At 40.4% G+C, this 21,641-nt stretch overlaps 2 protein-coding genes across 2 annotated transcripts in view; both read left to right on the top strand.

Annotated features, from left to right (window-relative positions):
• Positions 1–188: 188 nt before the first annotated feature.
• LOC136446826 (tRNA wybutosine-synthesizing protein 4-like) lies at positions 189–8,444 on the top strand. Its single transcript, XM_066445432.1, has 16 exons — positions 189–282; positions 682–806; positions 1,637–1,715; positions 2,056–2,239; positions 2,612–2,759; positions 3,019–3,085; positions 3,280–3,311; positions 3,457–3,547; positions 4,027–4,134; positions 4,327–4,411; positions 4,610–4,873; positions 5,155–5,391; positions 5,888–5,985; positions 6,562–6,764; positions 7,405–7,537; positions 8,108–8,444. The coding sequence occupies exons 1-16, from the start codon at positions 211–213 to the stop codon at positions 8,261–8,263; spliced, it is 2,082 nt and encodes a 693-aa protein (XP_066301529.1). The 5' UTR covers positions 189–210; the 3' UTR covers positions 8,264–8,444.
• A 7,934-nt stretch (positions 8,445–16,378) lies between these two features.
• The window catches only part of LOC136447227 (corticotropin-releasing factor receptor 2-like), an 86,207-nt gene continuing 80,944 nt past the window's right edge, over positions 16,379–21,641 (top strand). The window contains exon 1 of the mRNA XM_066445945.1: positions 16,379–16,442. The gene's annotated coding sequence lies outside the window, so the exon portion shown is untranslated. The remainder of the gene's footprint in view (positions 16,443–21,641) is intronic.

Genomic DNA, 21,641 nt, shown 5'->3' with positions numbered 1-21,641 from the left:
ACAAACCACTCAAATTATAGGGAACTTAAAAGGGATTATATAGAAATTCGTCTTTGAATTCATTTGTCAACTATCTAGATATAGTTATAGAAGAGGAACTTTTAAAAACTGTTAATCATACTACTTAAGAGATTTGACGATTTCAGAAGACTTCATTTCTCTCTTTTGAAAGAACGACACCCCTTGATATGTGGTGTCGCGGTTTCAGTCATGGCGGATTCCTCGAAAAGTGACATGTCCGGGAAAAAGGCGAAAAACTCGAAATCAAGGAATGATACAGCTGTAAGTAGCAGTACATAATTTCAGACGATGAAATAGACATTATTTTTTTAAACAGTGGTAAGGAAAATAATCAAATATGTGTCAAATTATGACGGCTTTTCAAAGTATGATCACTTGTTACCACCCCACCCCCTAGCTCTCCCTCAGTTTCATGATTATGAAAGTTGGGAATATCAATTAACATTAAACAGCTTTAGTCTGCCGTATTCATCAAGTCTGTAAAAGTCTTTCAAAGCAAAAAACTGTATTGTTTTACCATTTGCCTATAGAGGCGGCCATCTTGGTCCAAGGCACTGCAGCCATCTTTGAGTTGGAGACAGTCATCTGCCAATCACATAATTAATTTTTGTTTGATAACTTGTTGCCATGGCAACTGATGTCACCGCTTCCCCCTCCCAGGTGCAAGGAACCAATGACAACAGCATCGTCAGCAAGTGCTCCATGTGCATGCTGGGATACTTCCAGGACGACTTTCTCGGGCGCTTCGTAGCGAAACCCGTTCGGAGAGCTCCACTCATCAACAGGTGGGCTTACTGGTACATAAATTGGGTATGGTAGTTTCTTTTGCACTACCACTGTAATGTCTCACCTGCTTACATTTCACTGTCTATATAACCTCCTTGCTCTGAGCTTCTGACTGCATGAAACATAAGCACATTACTGGTTGTGTAAAAGAATTCAAATCCAATATCCAATCTTCTACCAACCTGATGAAATTATTTTCATAAATAGTTTCATTGGGTTGGTCAGTAGCTGTATATTGAGTTCTTTGCTACAAAAGCCAAAGTTAGTTTTGGTAACTCTTCAGCTACCTTTCAATTCGATGTTGCATGTGTAGTCCAGTGGCAAGCAACCTTGCCTCTGAGTCTGAACCAACAGGTGTGGAGTTCGAATCCCATGGCCATCTGTTGTTGCTGAGCCAATATGCACACTACCGGAGAGGGGTTGCTGTCCCTAGGTTAAGCCATGGTCCACTAGTACTGTTCATTCGGCTTGTCAAAAAGAGCTAGAACCTGTAAATACTATACATACCACCTACTAGTATGCATCTTCTCTGTCACGACCAGTGGAAGAATAGCTCTTCAATGAGGTAAACTGGTTTGATCTTTTGCTTTTTTCAGACTCTTTAGATACTTCTCCTACGCTGCTTTTTGAGGTATTGGCATGGATACATTCCCAAATGTGACTGGTCTCAACTACCTTGTTGCTTTGTCACATACTAATGACATACAGCACAAAGGATGCGGTTCCCACCATGACTGTACATGTGTACTAGACTCCATCATTCCCTAAGGAAAGTATCTAATCTTTCAGAGGCTGACACTATTTTCTTTTATTCTTGTCTTCATTCCAGAGGCTACTACATCAGAGCAAAGGCAATAGATCATGTGCTGAAATCTTTCCTTACTGCACACCAAGGCATAAAGACACAGGTAGGTCATACAATGTAGTAGTATGGCAGTCCGTGTAACACATTCAAGTTCCTGCCATTCAGGACCGTAACAGCCCCTATAGATGTTTCAGACCTCTAACTCCTAATTAGAAGAGAACCACCAATGGGAAGCCATTGTTACCCAAACTGCAAAGTAAATGATGATATGGAATTTACCATCATTATTGGACATTTTTGTCTTCTTATTGTAGAAATACGTTTTACAGTTGCAAAAGCGCTGGCTACCTGCAGTTGCATAATGTTTCACCACCGACATTTTTTTTCCACATCTTGTTTATGGAAGATGATTTCAATTGTATTTTTGCATGTTTTGTCTTTAGCTGGTGTCTTTAGGAGCAGGGTTTGACTCGGCCTACTTCAGGCTGAAGTCTGAGGGTCTGTTGGAGAACACGGTGTTCTACGAGGTGGACTTTCCCGAGGTGACTAAGCGCAAGTCTGACATGATCCAGACAGACGAAGTTCTACTGAAACTTGTGGGAGAAGACAGCAGGATAGTGGAGAATGGTGAGGATGTAATCTATGTACAGACATGAGCAGAAATGTACCGTACACACCGCAGAAGTATCGTGGAATACCCGGGTGGCTAGGCCAGCGGACATGAGATGTAGAGGTCTCCATGCTAGATGTTATGTCCTTGGGAAAGGCACTTAAGTATTACACTCATTCCACCCAGGTGTAAAAATTTGGGAGGTAAAAGGTGGTGGATAGAGCGGGATGGGCTACGCATTACAATACAGTGCCATAGACACAGTGGATATCATCAGGAAGTGTTGTATTTTGGTGTCATTGGTGTATAAGGGCTGATTGCATGTTCTAATTTTGTATTCTATCACAAAACTGAAACAACCAAAAACGTACATTCTTGAATCATTGCAGGAATTGTTTCTCCCTTCTACAAGCTGATTGGTGCAGACCTGAGGAAGTTCAACATGTTACAGTGCCTCCTAGAGCATCATGGGATACATCCTGACTGCCCCACCCTGCTTCTGTCGGAGTGTGTCATCACCTACATGGGGGTCAAAAGGTCAGCGGTGTTGTCTGTAATCTTATTCTACATTGTACATTCCATAAGGACACCATGAGGCACGTAAGATAGATGGATTCATTGCAATAAGAGGATTTAGACTGATACGACTTGAATGTGGATTTATCCACCATTTTTCTTCAGCTCTGCAATGAGGGGTGGTCACGTAACCTACAAGAGGTCACTGGGTCATGTGACATGAGGTGGATTCATTGTAATGTTTCATCAAGTTAAACATGAAATTTACCTCATTTCACAGCTCCAATGCAGTTATTCGCTGGGCCTCGGAAACATTCTCCCATGCTGTTTTTGTGACCTATGAACAGGTAGGATGCAATGTTTTTGTTAAGTTTTTTAGTTTTCTTGAAAGATATTTCATGCAATTTCTTGAACTGCACCTTTAATGTCAATCATAGATTGTATATTCCCAGTTGTGCAGAGTGATAACAATTAAGATTTTACTGTATTCATTTATAAGCCAATTTAAGGTTTCAAATTCATTTTACCTTTGTTATCACAGGTTTATCCAAATGATGGCTTTGGGGCTGTGATGTAAGTTATAAATTTCTCAATCAAAACAAAACTTCTATCAGTGTTTGTTTCTTTGTAATTTTGTTAAGTTGATTGTGATCTTAGCTTGAGACATAGCGGTATCACAAGATATTTTAAAGACTCCTTTGTTTGTTTTCTCTTGCAGGCAGAATCACTTTAAGAAGCTTGGCACTCCCCTCATGAACATACAGAGATACAAAACACTGGAGAGTCAGCAGCAAAGATATCTGGACCTTGTAAGTCACTTTTTTCGTATCTCTATTTTATAGGACTTTTATAGCCATTTTCTTTCTATTTTGGGTTAAATTGTTACTTTGTAATGACTGGTATGATTTCTATCTTTTGTAATAGTATGTATTACATATCCCTTGAGTCCACACAATTCTTGCTGTAATTGTAATAGACAGATGATAAAGATACTTCGATACAACAGTGTTTACTGACTCCTGCAACCTGACCTTGGTGCTGAAAGAACATCAACTCAGTACAACTGTCATTTCCGCTTGTAGTCCTTAAATTGTTATGCTTTTCCATGTTCCTATTATGTCTGTCCATCCTGTTGTCTAGGATGGCGACTTGTATAGTTGTGTACAAATGTACATCTGTTTTGCCTTCACAATTTAATATAGAAATTTCAATATTCAATATGATTTTTACTTAGAAAGGTATGTGATTGTCAATATAACAATACTGTTTTTGCTCTGTTCCCTTTTAGGGCTGGACTACAGTGCGTGCAACAGACATGAACAACTTCTTTACCACTCTGATTCCCAGGGAAGAGAAACTTAGGGTGGACAGCATAGAAGTGTTTGATGAATTTGAGGTGAGAATGGCACAGTTTGAAAACTCTCTTCCTTTCTGTGAATCAATTTTAGTACAAACGTCTGTCTGTGTTGGTGAACATGATTGAGGAAAAGTTCAAGGAACGTTTTTCATCAAACCTCTTCTTGTGTTTCAATTTTTGTGTCAGTTGTATTTTTAACTTTATCCATGTTTGTTGTCTTCTTGAATGCAGGAATGGCATCTGAAATGCTCACATTATGCTGTGGTCTGTGCCTTCAAAGGATCAGCTGTTTCTTTGTCAGAGACTATATTTCCAGGTGGGGCCTAAGATTAATAGATTCAAGAAAGTTTCCATTTTTCTTTTGGCATTCTTTTAGTTTTTGTTTCAAACAAATAGGCCACACTGCCTTGATTATATGGATGTGGGATGACATCCGCATGCGCATCTGGTTTTTTGACAGCGATTTGTGATTTAACATTGTTATTTGAACCTCACTAATAATTTCTATTCTCAGGAATAAATCCAAGGAGATTGGAAACATTGGCATCTCAACACATTCAACCCCAAGACTTGTGTCTATCTTGGAAAAACGAAACATTTGGTAACGGCAGTGTGAAAAGATTTGGACATGCAAGTGCAACCTTAACGGGAGGAAAGATCATCACATTTGGAGGGTTTGGTGAGAGGGGAAATCAACATACAAGACTATGTCTAGTGCAACTGTTGGATGTGGCCAGTGGATCATGCCTCCCAATAGAACCAATTGGGAAAGAACTAGGTATGTACTGCTAATTACCTTCTTGAAGAAGGGTATGTTTTGGGTGCCGTTTTTGTGTTTTTTTATAAACAGCATGAATCAAGAATTTGTGGATGAATCCTTATGATATTTGGTGTATGACTAGAGGTCAGGAGAATGATGGTCAAGTTCGATAACGTGCCACCTTTTAGCTTTCTACAGTACTGCAACAGAACGTCTGGTTTTAATATCTTTTGCAACTGTTGAAAGTATCAATTGCAAACTGAAATTGTTTTCCCCTTTCCCCACATTCTTTTTCTTAGGTCCCTTGCTTTTCCATACTGCCACTTCTGTCTCAGATGACACAGTTGTTGTGTTCGGTGGACGAACGTCTCCGTACAAACCTAAAGGAGACCTGCTGCAGCTTAAAGTCATTCCTAAACTTGAAAGGGACACAGACCAGGAAACCTCCTGGCTCTATGAATGGGAGACAGTACAGTGTACAGGAGATTACCCCTGTCCACGGTGGAGACATTCTAGTGCATTTGTGTCAATAGAAGGTAAGGAACTAGAACTACATTGCTATGGAACAAGCTTCCTCATGATTGCTTCCCTGATAGATACAGCCTTAAACTTTTCAAGTCAGAGGTGAACAAACATCTGACATCACAGTACAGTACAGTAATCCAAAACATGTGAGTGGCTCTTATGAGCCTGGTTTTGTGGAGAAAGATGTGAAGTAAATAAAAAAAAAGAATTTCACATGATACAAAATTCAATATTGATAAAATGTACTTAGATTGGGGGCATGTTCATCTTTGAAAAGTACTGCTTGTGAGCAGCATCATTCTGCTGAAATAAAGTTGGTGTTATACCTACAACTATGCTTGATAGTTAAAGTTTTGATTGGGTTTCGGTGATATTCGGTAGAATTTCCATACATTTTTTTAATGTTTCATAGCCATTACCTCTGAAAAGTAGAATAGCTCCTGTTCCTACCTTTTCTACCTCCCTGAACATTTAATGATTGAGCCTGGCATTATTTGTTCTCAACAGGAAAGAAGTACCTCATTGTCTTTGGAGGAAGGACAGCAAGCGATGCTGTCCTGGGAGATGTACACGTGCTCAGTCTGGAAAATATGGAATGGGTACAGGTGAGACAAAAAAGTTCAGTTATGTGGCCCAAAGGTTCAGGTCACATTTCTTATATCATGATAGGTTTAGGATTGAAAATAGAGGCTATTCTCAGGAGGACAGTTGTAAATCCAAGCAGATCCATCAGTGGCAAAGGCAGTATCAAAAGGGCCAACTAGTATCCAAAGCCTCTGGTCCCCCTTGCCACCAGCACTGATAGATCTGCTTGGAGATTAGGACAGTTGTGGGTGCGCTGTACAAAAGTCTTGCGACGACAAAGGTTGACATAAATCCTTCTTGATGGCTGGTGCTGTCATAACCTTGCTGAAAATCCCTCCAAAATCATGTGACAAATGTGACTTTAGCATAAAACACATGGCATAATATAATTGTCTTGAAAATATGAACAAGATTTTCTTAGCAAAAGGTTTTTTCTGTTGCGTTCCAGCGTAATTTTATTTGGTTTTAATCTATTCCCTATAATATTACATTTATAATATTGTAATATATTGCATGTCAATTTTATCTTGTGAGCAACAAAACTGATTGCTTAACCCTAGGGGAGATCTCTAATCTGATATGACATTTTTCTGCAGGTACGTTTATCAGGAAATCCTCCGTCACCGAGACATTCCCACTCTTGTACTACCTGGAACAACCAGGTGATCATCACAGGTGGGCTGTGTGAGGACCTGCAGCCTTCAGGTGCCGTTCACCTGGCCACCTGTGCACCTGAACCCCAGGGTAACGTGACAGTTGTGTGGACGGAGCTGGAGATGACACCACCACTGTCTCCAAGGTACAACATGTAAGGCATCGGTAATGAAATAAGAAGGACAAAGAGTTGGGCAGTGTACAATCTAAAGGTTCCAGGTTTGAATCCCTGGCAGGTCCCAATGCTGTGCCCTTGTGAAAGTCATTTAACATCTATTTCCTCACTCAAGTGGAGTACCTAGCTTTGGTTATGGATGTTCTCTTAGATGCGTCGTAAAGCTGGAGGTCCTGTGTTTGAGGAGAGCATGATAAAGAACCTACATATACCACACTTATTGGAATGAGTAGTAAGGGGTTCACTCTTTGATATTTGAAAAGGTGATAGTCCCCTCTTATGTCAATCCTTCCACAAATATGGTTGATCTAAATCTAAAATAATTGATAAATGACATAGTGATTAGGTTATGTTTTAACGTTGCACATGGACCTGTTTTATTAGCATGAGATGTTGCTATTGTTTGTGCGAAGAATGCTGGCCATTGTTGCTGATGCAGCCACTGCAGTGGATGCTCTCTGAAATGTCTTACTGTTTCCAAATTATATACAGTTGCTTGAATAAGTAACTGTTACCTTTAAGTCATATCAATTAGAGTTGCAAATTGCTGCACCATATCTTTTTAAGAATTGAACACTGTCATATATATTATGGAATCTTCTGTTTGCAGATATTCCCACACCAGCCATGTGTGTGGGAACAGCCTACTCCTTGTAGGAGGGGTGAACCCAGGGAACCATTACCCTCCTGGTCTCACTGTGATAAACCTGGTCTCTGGGATGTGGAAGGAGTATGCTTTTCCTGTAAGTTACATATATAATATCTATTTGCTTATCATTTTCCATCATTGTTGTATTCCTTGTTACCCCTTGAAAAATGGAGGTGTGCGTGTGTGCACGTGCGTGTGTGTGTGTTTCCAGATGTTTTTTATTAGCATAACTTGAAAAGCTCTGGATGAATTGTAGTGATATTTGATATGATTTCTGTTAGGATGTTTGAACGCATTGTCAGTAGAGTGACTGTGTGAGAGTGGGAAGATGACCCACAGGTCATACTTGTCAGGGTGGCAGAAAGTACAGGTCAGAGGTTCTAATCAGACATGACAGTCCAGGTCATGGAAGAGGCTATTGACTTCGGGGATGTGTTGTTTATTGTTTGTCAGATTGTCAGTATGTTCTCACAGTAAACATTTGATTGTCATGTTCATGGTAGAGCGACAGAAAGTGATCAAAAGGCACATTCGATTTAATCAAAACCTTATTTGCATGATTTAGAAACTAGTGTTAAACATACAAGACAGACGAGATCTTGAGATCATGAGATCTTTGATCTTCTTGGTTGTTTCTAATTTCTGTGTTATCTTTATGATACAGGAGTGCAAATTGGAGAGGCCAATCATGGTCCACAATCACACCAGTGACTTGTTAAGTAAAGACGAACTGCTGATCACAGGAGGAGGGGGAAACTGTTTCTCCTTTGGGACACATCTAAACAGCGGGCCCTTAACACTGGACGTCAGTAATTTATGATGGGCGTAAAAAATACAATCTACAATTAATAAGATCATCTTGATGGAGGGAATCGTTAAATCATTTAAATATTATCCTAATAGATAAATTAAGATGAAATAAACTGAATTTACAAAATATGATAGGATTAGATCATATGATGTAAAAAACAACTTGAAATAAAGTATAAAGTAAACAAAAAAGAAACCTTAAGCAAAGCACTGTTAACTAGGGGTGGGTACCGGTACAAAAAATTCAGGTCCGGTCCAGGTCCAGAGGATCAGGTCCAGGTCCGGACCTGTACCTGTAGCTGATCATAGCAGTGTGGCAGTACATCATATTTTGAAGAGCGAGACACAAGTAAGGGTATCTGTGAGTCCTACAAAGTATGGTCAAATTGTATATTAGAATGATATGACTATTTTCAGTGCACACAAATGCGCAAAAAAGAAACGAAGATGTAACAATGTATTTTTTATCTCACAAAATTGATTCAGAGCAAAATTGTCCTTCTTAAAGCATAATGTACTAGCAGTTGACAACTAGACATTATATATGACTAACAAATAATCCTGCTTGAGACGCTTAACAGCTTTCAGCAGTTCTAAGCATTTGCTGATTATCAGAAAACTAAAACAAAAACCAAGTAAAATGTGCTGACTATTGACACACAAGAATGAAACAAATATCGGTTGACGGATCTGTGGTTTGTTTTGGTGTCTTTACTTCGGGTGTAAATTTACTTGAGTGCAAGTGTATGCATGTGTCGGATCACTAATGTCATGTCTGGAACAATATAATTTCTTAGGTTCGCACTTTGTCTCAAAATTAACTATACTCTTCTCGCCGTCTGTTGGCTCATCTAGATATGATTAACAGCTAACTTCTTCGAATAAGAGCAATCACGACTCGTTAGATCTGCTGCTTTGTATTTTCTAAGACCGGTCATGTGACCGTCTGTTGGTAGCCTGGTACTGTGAATTTTCTAATCGGTCCATAGGCCTGATTTTTTCTGGACCGATTTTTTTTGGACCGGTCCATAAGAAAATACCGGTACACGGTACCGGTACCCACCCCTACTGTTAACTGTACTACTTGTGTAATGTTATTTGTGATGAAGCTATGGGAACCCATATTAAAGAGCAGATACAGCCTGCATATGCAGGTTAGTGCAGGTAAGTTAGGAGTTGTGCGGGTTTTATGATGTCTTCCTGCACCTGATTGGTACCGGTCCATAAGTACATAAGAGTAAAAATGATGTTTTTAAAGTGTATTTTGAGTTTTTGTTTACTGTACATATGTATGCCAGCTAGACCCATGGCTTTCGGCACGTAACCTTTAGAACGCATGACTTGAGTAATGGGTCATAGGTCGCTGGGTCTGTATCACCCCGTCTCTACTCAAGACGGGTGACGAATCATGATACATATCCCATTTCTCTCCCATTTCCAATAAATTCATTTCAGGTCATTCTGAGGCTTTCTTTTTTTATAGCCATTATGGCATGCATGAAGCAGCTCCAAGCAAGTGTATATACTTCTTTGGCTCTGCAATAAAGAGCTGTAATGGTAGATGTCTCTGCTGTCATAGTAAGCAGCAAGAGGTAAACTGTACATGATGCTGTTGTCCTTTATGCATAAGTACAACATTAAAGATACATCATACATATTACAATATATTGCAGTATTATTTAATTGAGGCTTAACTTAGATTACACATCGACTACCAGTAGATTAGGATGGTTGGTGGGATGTCATTTTGTACTTTATCTACGACTCTAAATCGGCATTTCCTTCTCTTTTCATGTTTCTTCTCTTTCATAAGTCTGCTTTCCTTTTAAAGTGCCAGTAAAATGAAATTTGCTCTATCATCCATGCCAAAATGTGATATTTTCTGAAAATATCTATGTAGTCTTTAAATTAATTGTCTACTGTGTGCTCTTTGGTGGCACAAATGAGCAATGGGTTGTGACGTGACAGGACTCCTAGACAAACTAATGAAATCAGCGTGGCCTAACTTTGAATCACAAATTTCGAAAGCACAGTCAGACGTGCCCATGCGCAATGTCCAACGCGACCGCTTTAAATTTGATTGGTACCCCAGGTGGTCGCCTTGGACAGGTTTGACTGTATTTTGAATTCACGCAGTGTCCAGAAGATGAAGCGCATTGATGAAATAGAACTTGATTAGCAAGTCCGTGAGCCCACTTCAAATCATGGGGCTACTTTGATTCCACACAGTGTCCTGCTGAGTTTGAAGGACAAATCTTGACATCTCGCTGAATCAGTTCTGAATCTGAATCTATATAGCTGGTATAACCGCCATTAGGCGTAACACACCAGCTTTTGCAGGCACGCGGCGCGGCAGCAGAGTTAAAGTTTCCTTCTCTAGGCTTTGATATTTTTATTTTTTATATTTATATTGTAACACGCAGTCAGCCAGCATCGCAGTGGCTGGGCTTGAGGGTAAGTCCGTATACATGCAGAAAATGATAAAATAGTATCTTTGCAGTAATTTTATCAATTTAAACAGCGGATGGCATGATAGATTGATGCGCTTTGACTTGGCACACGTCGCTCTTTCTTATTCAAATGTACACATTTTGTAACTTTCGTTACAGTTTGAAGTAAGACGTTCCAGATATTAAGATTTGCCACATATAAGGTGCCAAACTCGTTTTCATGACGACTTACAACGTTTCTGGCTTAAGAAAAAACACGACAGTTTGGTACCTTACATGTGGCAAATCTTGATGCCAGAAACGTCTTACTTCAAACGGTAGTGGAAGTTACAAAATGTGTACATTTAAATGAGAACGAGCGACGTACGCACATAACTTGTTTGGGTACTAGTAAATCAATTAAACTCACAATAAGGTGACGCAAATTTGATGCAGAGCGAAGCACAGCCTTGAGGATGTGCAGCCTGAACGCCGAAAACCTGTTGGTTATGTCACAACCATGTAGGTAACATTTATCTAAATGTTCCTCGTGTCGTGGGTTAGCTATCACGTACACCGGGACTTAATTGCAGAGCACTGACAGAGTTCAGCACCATGAAATGGTAGTAAACTCCTGTTCTAAAACGGACTTCATATATGTTGAATATTAAGTAATAGTCGATTTATATGTATATGTTTATGAATTCTTGCCATTCTTTGTACCATGTACAATTGTCGTGCAATAAAGTTCTATATCAAGGGCCCCGTCACATGCGTCTGGCGATTGTAGCAAACTAACAAACTGGGGATATCCTTGAGATAGCCGTACATGTGCAAAAAGTAGCCAAAGTCAAATGTCTTGTTACGTGAAAGCCTTGGATTGTTGTCTTTCTAACGATCAGAAAATAAAAGAGCAATTTGAAGAAGCCACCAAAACTCGCTTTATCAGATTAGATTCCGTAGCAGTTCTTATTAGAATTGTCACTTGTTCCACTTATCACCATTGTTATTTTGCGCTAGCTGTGTGTATATTATTTCTGTATACTGTTTCATTTGCCTCGGGGAAGAACGTCTAAATAAAACTCTTATAATTGCCTGTCGCCGGTTGGTTCCGTCACAGCCTGTTTAAAACTTCTACAGCTTCAAAATCGTGCAACGACCTACGACAATTGTGACCGTAAGAGCAGCTGTATGCAAACGCCAAGAACCGCAATGGTCGAGGGAGCTTGTGTGCATCCTTTGCCCAAGGATCGGTGCCAATGTAAACTAATCTCCAAGCAGATCCAACGGTTGCAAAGACCGTATCCAACCGGTTGCAATAAAAACTTACTCTGCCAGTTGGATACGCTCTTTGCAACCGTTGGATCTGCTTGGAGATTAGATGTAAACCAGAATGGCGGCATTTCATTTGTCGGTAGCATGAACGAAATTGCTAAAAGGTTTTTACGTTCTGCATACATGTTGTATTTCTGTCCTCAGTTGACTTCTATCATCTCACAGACGAGTTTTCTTCAAGCAACCGTAATATATTCAAGATTCTATTTAAGAGAAGAGAAGATGTACAACACATTAGATGATACGATGGCTTAAAGGATTTGCAAGTTCATTACGAGTAACCCACAGGAAATGTACGGCACAACATGACACTGCTCCTGAGTACGGTATCTGCCTTTAATCATCGGCATTGCCTGTAGCATTGAGCAAGCTTTCGCATCAAATAGGTTCACGCCAGGGATTTCAGTTACGTATACGCGCACGCCCTTTTAGACGTAATGTCACCGGTTTCTGAGAAACTGACCACATCTATATTGATATTCACACACTCAGGATAGCCAGTAAGTCCAACAGTGGTGTTTCCGTATACACACCCTTCGATCAGCCATTACGTGTACGTTGTTTCACCTTCGACGTTGAAGGTCACCAGTTTCTGAGAACTTGGATACAACCTGCGTCTTACAATGTTGGAATTCGGCTACAACGTCAACATACGACACATGATGATGGGGGGAATGGTCGAGTGATTAGGGCTGGTGGAGATCGAGAGGTCCCGGGTTCGATTCCTGGCTAGACGTTGTGACCTTGGGAAAGGCACTTTCCTTATGAGTGCATCTACCCAGCTGTAAAAATGGGTACCTGACTTCGGTTGGGGAGGTAAAATGCGGCGGAATGAGAGGGATGGGCTCCATCTTCCAATACCGTGCCTTAGACACATTGGACACCCACGTCACGTAGGATAGCTATAATTTGCAGGTTTTGACTGTGATATTTTCCAGTTTATCAGAGTAATCAGACATGAGTACTTTAAATCCAACATCCTGACGGATGTAAGAGGACTTACGCCCGCATGTATGATATGCGTTAGGCAAAATCACTGAGGGCACGGCCGTACAGCTCGCTTCATTTTAGAAGCAAAGTGCTGATCGAATCATCACAACTCTCTCTAACACTCCCATTGCACTTGAGGATGCTAGCGCTGAGCGACTAAAGGTTTTACTGATCGCGCAACAAACTTCATATACATATATAAATATTCTTTTACACGTTTTGTTTTTTATTGTCTTTTGAATCATACCTTGAATCATTACATTTTGCATCGCATTCCGATGATGAACCTAGATACGTTGATGAAGGTTAGACATCCAGGTAATAAGATATGCCAAAAATAGTCACTCAAGTAACTGGATATGATTTTGGAAAGTAAATGAAACTAAAGGTTACACAAACCCAATTTTGGTCGCTGTGCGGTCACTCAGCGAACGCCGCCTGGTGGAAAGAAGGGCCTAACCGTAAGTGACAGACAGATAGATCTACTGCCTGCTCCTTGCTTATTTATTTGATAAAGTCTCCTCAACATGTCAAGTTTGGTACATGTTACATTATAAAAGGGCAAATTGTACGGATGTTTCTCCTCTGTAGACAGGAAACAGAACCAGACAGGCGGTCTCCCTGCGGATGGATTTTGTCAGTTTTGATCTTTCCATTTTCATCACGGTTTACATATAGAATCCTGTTCAGAGGTCAAGGTCTTTGTCTCGGGGCCGGGAGGAAATTAACCTATTCTGGTGCCGGGAGATACTTGACCAAACGTAATTAAGATGAAGACTTGATGGGCCACACAGAGCGAATTTTTACGGAGAGATCGATGCTTTTGAGCAGTTTCCTGAAGCGAAGTCCACGGGAAAAAAATGTTACCGTTAATGTAAAGTTCCTCTTCACTTGCATAGCTAAGTGCAAGTCAATTCAGGTACAGATGTCCCGGCATTTTGGACCTGATTTTCTCGTTACTGCACCGATACCCGATGCACATCCCTATTGAATGCGATTACCATACTACTACAACATATTGTATAAGATAGACTGATTAGACTAATAGAATGTTATCTATGTACCACTGAATGCCATACGTTGTACCTTGTACAATTGTTGTGAAACAAAGTTATTATTATTATATAGAATCTCCTTTGCACGTACGTGAAAAAATCTGTTATCGGGACAAGTCATCTGGGGACAACTCAATATGTTGACTCCTTTGACATTTGAGGGAGACATATGGCTATAAACGGTGTCCCTTTATACTTTCAATAATATTTCGGCCGTATCAATCTAGTCATGTCAATTTATAACGACCGATAGGTCAAAAGTGTAACAGGCTAGATGGCAATGAATATAAAATCTTCATTTCAGTCATATCAAATGTCAAAGGTCAGTCACAGAGGTCTCACTTATCACAAGCTTGGGTGGGTCGATTCCTTTGACACCCGGAGGGCTCATCAAAATATGAAATATACTTCAGAAGGCAAGGACGTGTCAAAACTCTTTGTCATTTTTCACGCAAATCATGAGTGGGTCGATTCCTTTGGCAATCATAAGAGGCCTAGGGTCATAAACTTTGTCCGAATACTTTTAAATCATTTGTTGCCATATCAATTTGACCATGTTCATTCGTAAAATCAATAGGTTATACAGGTAACAATAGGGTACAATAAACTAAATATAAAATATCATAAATGTGAGTAATTTCAGAGCTAGATGAAAAGGACGTGTTATGAAGCTTGAGTGGGCCGATTCCATCACTTTGGCAATCAGAAGGCCACAAACTTTGTCCGAATACTGTACAATAACCTAGATATAAAATATCATAAATTTTCAGATGTGTTTTTCAGAAGGACATGTTTTAAAGCTTTGTCATTTGTCTTATAACTGAGTGGGTCGATATCTTCGCTTTGGCAATCAGAAGGGACCTAGGGCCACAGACGTTGTCCCAATCCTTTTCAATCATTTTTGTCATATCAATTTTGCCATGTCAATTCGAAAGATCAATAGGTCACAAAGGTAACAGGGTGCAATGAACTAAATGTAAATCTCCATTTGAGTCCTAGCAGATGTCAAGGACATGTCACAATGGTCTGATGTTTATTACAAGACTGAGTGGGTCGATGCCTTTGGTGCCCAGAGGAGAGTTAGAAACAGAGACTTAACGCTTTAGACCTTGTGTAAATTTCTGGGCTATGGCTACAAAGCAACGAATAGGTCGAAAGAATACAAAGAAATGTAAAATGATCCCCGCTTTTCTAAATGCTTTGAGATGTCAGGCATATATTGGTCGAGATTCTTTTGTAGTAGATACAACTCACTAGACCTAAATTTTCGTACCCAATGATATATATATATATATGTTCAGGAAATACATATAGAAATTGGGCTTTTCGTCTTCCTCTGCTCCCCCCCCCAAAGACAAACCCAGCTCGTTTATCATATATAGCCAACACTAGATTTTTTTTAATTAGTCTGTTGTTACATTAATGTCAATCACCGTCCTTGCCATATGTATGTGTCCTTTGTCTCTACCACATGTATGTTTCCCAAGTCTGCGTACTACAATTAGCCTTCGGGCAAGAACTTTTGAATAGAACTTTGTTAAATAATCATATTTTCTGTCCTATCATGTCCAGTTGATAAGGCATTCAGTCTTCTGGATTGTAAGTTTTATTAGATGTTGTGATACCAATAGTATCGATTCGATTCGTCAATGCCCTTTGAAGCAGAATTAAGATAGAGGATGCAATCACAAAGGCTTTGGATACATAGATGACCTAGCTTGTCGGGTCAGGGACATTTTCGATATTGATATGTGTGCAATACCGATGCTGCATAAACTAGTGCATATTTCAAAAGCAGACTTTTATACTTGTCAATGGCGTCAAATGGCTGATTGGCTAGGCTAGCGGATGTAGCCTCCATAGCAGGCTCTCTGGGCCTTTTGGGGGGCTTGATACACTTTTTGCTGATGACTTGTTTTTGTACTGGGCCGTTTGTGCAGCCAGCCCGTCACCAAACCGGGCCTACTGGTTACGGACTGGCTGCACAAATGACCCAGTACAAAAAGAGGTAATCAGCAAAAGCCCCCCCCCCCCCCCAAAGGCCCAGAGAGCCTGCTATGGATGCTAAACGGACCCGAGTTCAAGAGGTCGCGTGTTCGATTCCTGGCTAGAAGTTTCTTGGGAAAGCTACTTTACACGACTTTCCTCACTCTCATCCTCACCGTTCAGCTGTAAAAATGGCCCTGTGCATAAAAGAAAAAAGGGTGTAGAATTTCCCCATAAACAGCCCCCATATTATCGTACAAGGTCATGGCTCCCAGTTGGTAGGACCCCATGTAGTGCACATATTGTGCTTTAACGACCGCCATTAATATATATTGACGCCCCAACTCTCAGCAGACGCACTCTTCCCTCGACCGCTCCACAACCTTCCCTGCTCGTAAGTACGGTCCGTTTTTAAGATGCATTCATTTGTGCTACTATATTGATATTTGTGATGCTAAACTAGTACTTATCTCATGTCTTACGGTGGTCTTTATTTGGATTGCACGATTATTCCGGTGGAAGTTTTCGTTGCATGTTTTTGTCAAATGGCCGGCAGTGGTAGGCAATCTCTTTTCTACCGGTGGAGATATGGATTCAGCTCCGGGCTCATGACTGACAAGGAGCACGCAGGGAGGCCTCCGGCGGTGGTCGATGTGACGGACGCCAACGGACTCCTCTTATTAGTCCTTATCATAGTGCTTCTTTAGGGACTCCTTAGCATATGTGTGGCAGCGGGGTTGATGTCCGTGCAGAAGATCTTTAACAGAATGTAATTCTCCATGACTGTATACTAACAATGACTGTATACAAATGATGGGTGAGCCCTGAGAAGGGTTTATTTGCCTTCGATAAAACATGATTCGACATAAAACTGATATATAAAAGTAAATAAAAAGTATAAGTGTTAGTTTATCGATATCATAAACGTTACGGCCGCTGTGAATACAAAAGGTTACGACTTTAACCGTTGCTAATCTCATCTCGAACCACAACCGCCCGTAACACAGGGCGTAGTTTTATCGTCATTGTGGATAAGATGATACAACCACCCGGGCAGCGTAATATTGCTTTTCCGCCCTGTGTTTGCTATACGTATTAATCTTACTTATGACAAAGAGATAGAACCTCTTGATATTCCGTCAGTAGGTTTGGAAACATCGTATAACTAGATCCCCCACCAGACAAAGGGTATTGGATCGTTGTATATGCCTTGCATGTGGCAAGACGCACAGTTACAGCCCCATCCCACTCGGGCAGCGACCGCGCTGCGACCGAGCTGCGACCGAGTGATTTGACAGAGTGCTTGACGAATTCCATGGATGAAATACGACTAGTTTTACGCCTTGTGTGTTTTGTTGTCTTTCCATTCATACTTTACCATTTTGCCTCGTATTCCAATTATGAATTGAAAAGTTACATGAATCCAACACACGTCGCAGCAAGGTCACAGCGCGATCATCGTCTTTTGGAATGGGGGGCCGTAAGATCCAGTTGTAAGACATAAAAAGCATGACGGTTTTTCCCCCCTTTCCTTATCTTCAAACCTTTTTTTTGTTTCTTGTTTTGTACATAATCTTATGAACGTCTGTTCAGCTACTCCCTTCCCTTATCTTCAAACTTGGCCCAGTGGTTGTAAATCAAGAAGATGGAGTGTCTGCAGACCTCGCGATAAAAAGCGAGAGTAGCGGTGGTGTGACAGATGACTAAGGACCTCCACAGACAGCTCTTGTAGTTCTTCTTTGAGGGCCCTTCATTTGATCGTCTCGGTGGCAGTATGTAACTTTCCATACAATAGGGCCTTTGACTGGGAGTGATCGTCAACGCTACGGTCACTTTTAATACAAAATGGTACGACTTTAACCGTTGCTAATCTCATCTCGAGCATCACAGCCCTACAAATCGCCCGCAACACAGGGTGTATAGTTTTATCGTCAATGTGGACAAGATGATAGCACTACCCGCGTAATATTGCTTTACCGCTCTGTGTTCAAAATACGTATTAAACTTATAACACAAAGATAGAACCTCTTGATATTCTGTCAGTTAATTTTGAAATATTGTATACTTAGATCCCCCAGCAGATATAGGATATTGGCTCGTTGTATATGTCTTGTATGTGGTGAGACGCGCAGTTAGGGGAATATTTCAGTTGGCAGGTGTGAAATGCTCCAAGGTTCTCTCCTCCCATCCTTATCGTCAAACTTGGCACAGTGGTCGTAAATAAAGAAGATGGAGTGTCTAGCTACAGACCTCGCGATAAAAAATGAGATTAGCGGCGGGTGACAGACCTCCACAGACCGCTCTTGTAGTGCTTCTTTGAAGAACCGTCGTCTCCGTGGCAGTATGTAACTTCCCACACAATAGGGTCTTTGGCAGGCGGTGATCATCTGCAATGTATACATGCAAACAGGAAAAAACAGGAAAAGTAATTTTCAGCTTCGGGAAAAGATGTGGTTTATTGGTATTTTGATATTGTTGGGCTGGAAGTTGTTTATACATGATGTAAATGTACCAAACTTGATATGTACGTGTATTGAGATTGTTAATGTTGAGCCCACTGTGACCCAAAACAAGTTCATTTTTATACGACTGTTGTTAAGCTCACATAAAAGTTATGTCTTTTATGCGGCCATCTCCTCAATTGTCAATGTCTTTCCCACCTATAACACGCAACGTAGTTGTATGACCATTGTGTATTTGATTACATGGCCATTTCTTTCATAATTGCTTTTCTGGCCTTGGTCTAAACTCAACTTCACACATAAAAGTTTAGGAAGCTAATTCCATTTAATCATATCTCTTTTGTTACTCTGATTATGAACCCGACTGCACCATTAGAAATATTATTCAAATTTATTACCCTTTAGAATGTTTCCCCGTTTTGGTGTGATCGTACATGCATGGGCTAGGAGCCGATGTGATCGCAAGTTTCCATAATTATTTCCAGAAGTTTTAGATACCACTAAGCAAGAGATAAACATGGGCGTATTTCCTATTTCTATCACAGACATCTTAGTTGTCATTCTCGAATATACGTTTCACGTATTCGCATTAAGTAGTAAACATGCAGGATTTTCTCGGATTAAGGCGCCTAGCGGCGGGTTCGCAGATAAGGATAATTATCCTTCATGGTGGCTGAATAATGATCGATATTTAACAGACTCGCCGGGAATATTTCACTTACACTGGATTTAAGCAGTCAAGCATGTGGTCTGGCGTCGGAAACTGAATGCTAAGCGCCTTTTCCACGTGAATAATGCTCTTGTAGTGCTTCTTTAGTGACCTTTTGTCTCGGTGACAGCCTGTTATTTCCCATACAATATGGTCTTTGACAGGTGGTAATCAATTATAGTGTATATGTCACAGTAGAGATTGGAATCCAGCAGAGTCCGGAACTCTATTAGTAGAGATTGGCTCTACTAGTACAGTTCCGGACTCTACTGGATTCAATCTCTACTGTGACATAAACATATGAAAAAGGAATTGTTAGTTCCGAGAGGAGGTGTGGTTTATGGGTCTTTCGATGATGTTGGGCTGGAAATTGTTTATCAATGTACCAACTTGTTGATATGTAAGTTGAGATCGTTAATGTTGATTCCACTGCTATCCCAAACAAGTTCAAATTTATATGACTGTTGTTAAGTTCACATAAAGGTTATGTCTTTCATATCATCATTTTACCAATAGTCAATGGTGCTCTTCGCCCGTCTATTACACGCAGCGTAGTTTTATGACCATTGTGTATTTGATTACATGGCCATTTCTTTCATAATTGCTTTTCTGGCCTTGGTGTAGACTAAACTTCTCCCATAAAAGATTGGGAAGTTAATTCCATTAATCATATCTCTTTTGTTACTCTGATTATGAATTCGACTGTACCATTAAAAGTATCATTTATTACCCTTTAGAATGTTCCCCCATTTTGTTACGATCGTACACTGATGGGTTCAGGAGCCGATCTCAAGTTTCCATAATAGTTTCCAGAAGTTCTAGATACCACTAAGCAAGAGATAAAGATGAGCGTATTTGCTACTTCTATCACGGACATGTTAGCTGTCATTCTCGAATATACGTTTCACGTATTCGCATTAAGTAGTAAACATGTAGGATTTTCTCGGATTAAGGCGCCTAGCGGCGGGTTCGCAGATAAGGATAATTATCCTTCATGCTGGCTGAATAATGATCGATATTTAACCGTCTCGCCGGGAATATTTCACTTACACAGGATTTAAGCAGTCAAGCATGTGGTATGGAGTCGGAAACTGAATGCCAAGTACCTTCACCACGTGTATAATTAGGCCTCTATGGAAACCTGCCCATGTGGTAATGGATCTGAAGTGCCGCCTTTTACCGTAATTCACCGGCTTGGCTCGCTCGCGGCGGTGGCGTGCAATATTACAGGGAACGACTTGTAAACGCCCTATCCGGTATTTGCTCAAAACGAGTTCCATTCATTTTCAGTTTGAGAGAGGACAAAAAGAATCGAAGGCTGAAACGTTTGTCCAGTCGCATAGCTGGACAAATCTGATGAATTGTGAAAATTTGTCTATCTGCATCAAATTTGGCACATAGAGCCAGGGCCTGGGGGAAAAAGGCTAAAAATGTACATTTTTGCTGTAAGAATAGCAGAAAATCCCCTCCAAAATCATTTTGAAGTTGCGTACACCAAAAGGGTGCATGGAGTCCTGAGTCCTGCTGTGGGCATATGTCTTATGTATCTTCAAGTCCAAATTTCAGGTCATTTGCTCTCAATACCATGGCACAGAAGTCCAAAATGTACATAATGTATAAAACATATATTTCTGGTCCGAAAATTGTCAGAAAATCGATTCTGGTCAGACACTGAAATGCCTCCATGTCTTTTACTTGTTTGAAATAAACCTACATGTTTGCCGATTTTGGTGCTTTCGACAAATTTTCACATTTTTTTCAGCGACAACGCTGGACTATTGTATGTAGCATAGGCGGTGTTATTTTCTGAATGGGTCTTTTCTCTAAAAAAGAACTGCTTTTTAGAAGCAAGCTTACAATTGCATCAAGTGTTCCTTTAAGATCCATCTGTTGATGGATTGCAGCCGAAAGCTGCTTTTAGTACGACAGGAAACACCATAAATTGACGATAGACAGATAATTCGAAGCACTTAGTGGATACAGGACATAAAACAATGAATAGATGTAAAGATAATGTACACTCGTATTTTCCCATCACATATTCTCACTTAGCAGCAGCAGGCAGGTCCAACGGCAAACACGATGTAGTCTATTTGCCTTCTTTCTGACCTCAAGTGCTGGAGGTAAAAGCTATTTGCAATAACACATGTCCTTAGGACTGGCGTTTATGTCATGAAAAAATCAATAACAACGTAAATGACGCCTCTTTCGTGGTCGAAAACAACTCGTTAAGCTCCAAGGTCATGTCAAGTCCAATTCTTCGGCAGAATCCTTTGAGATATGGCAAAGTCAAAGACATCATTATAAAGGTGCTACGCATGCGCATCTCCTTTTAAACTGAAAGCAAGCCGGAAGTGCATTACGCTCTCAAAGGATTTAAGGTCACATATAGTTTATTTGCCACCTTTTTGCCGAATCCTTT

Source organism: Branchiostoma lanceolatum, chromosome 13 (genome assembly GCF_035083965.1).
Source record: "Branchiostoma lanceolatum isolate klBraLanc5 chromosome 13, klBraLanc5.hap2, whole genome shotgun sequence".
Classification (NCBI taxonomy): Eukaryota; Metazoa; Chordata; class Leptocardii; order Amphioxiformes; family Branchiostomatidae; genus Branchiostoma; species Branchiostoma lanceolatum.
Note: the sequence above shows the minus strand (reverse complement) of the source record. Positions and strands in the feature narration are given on the sequence as shown.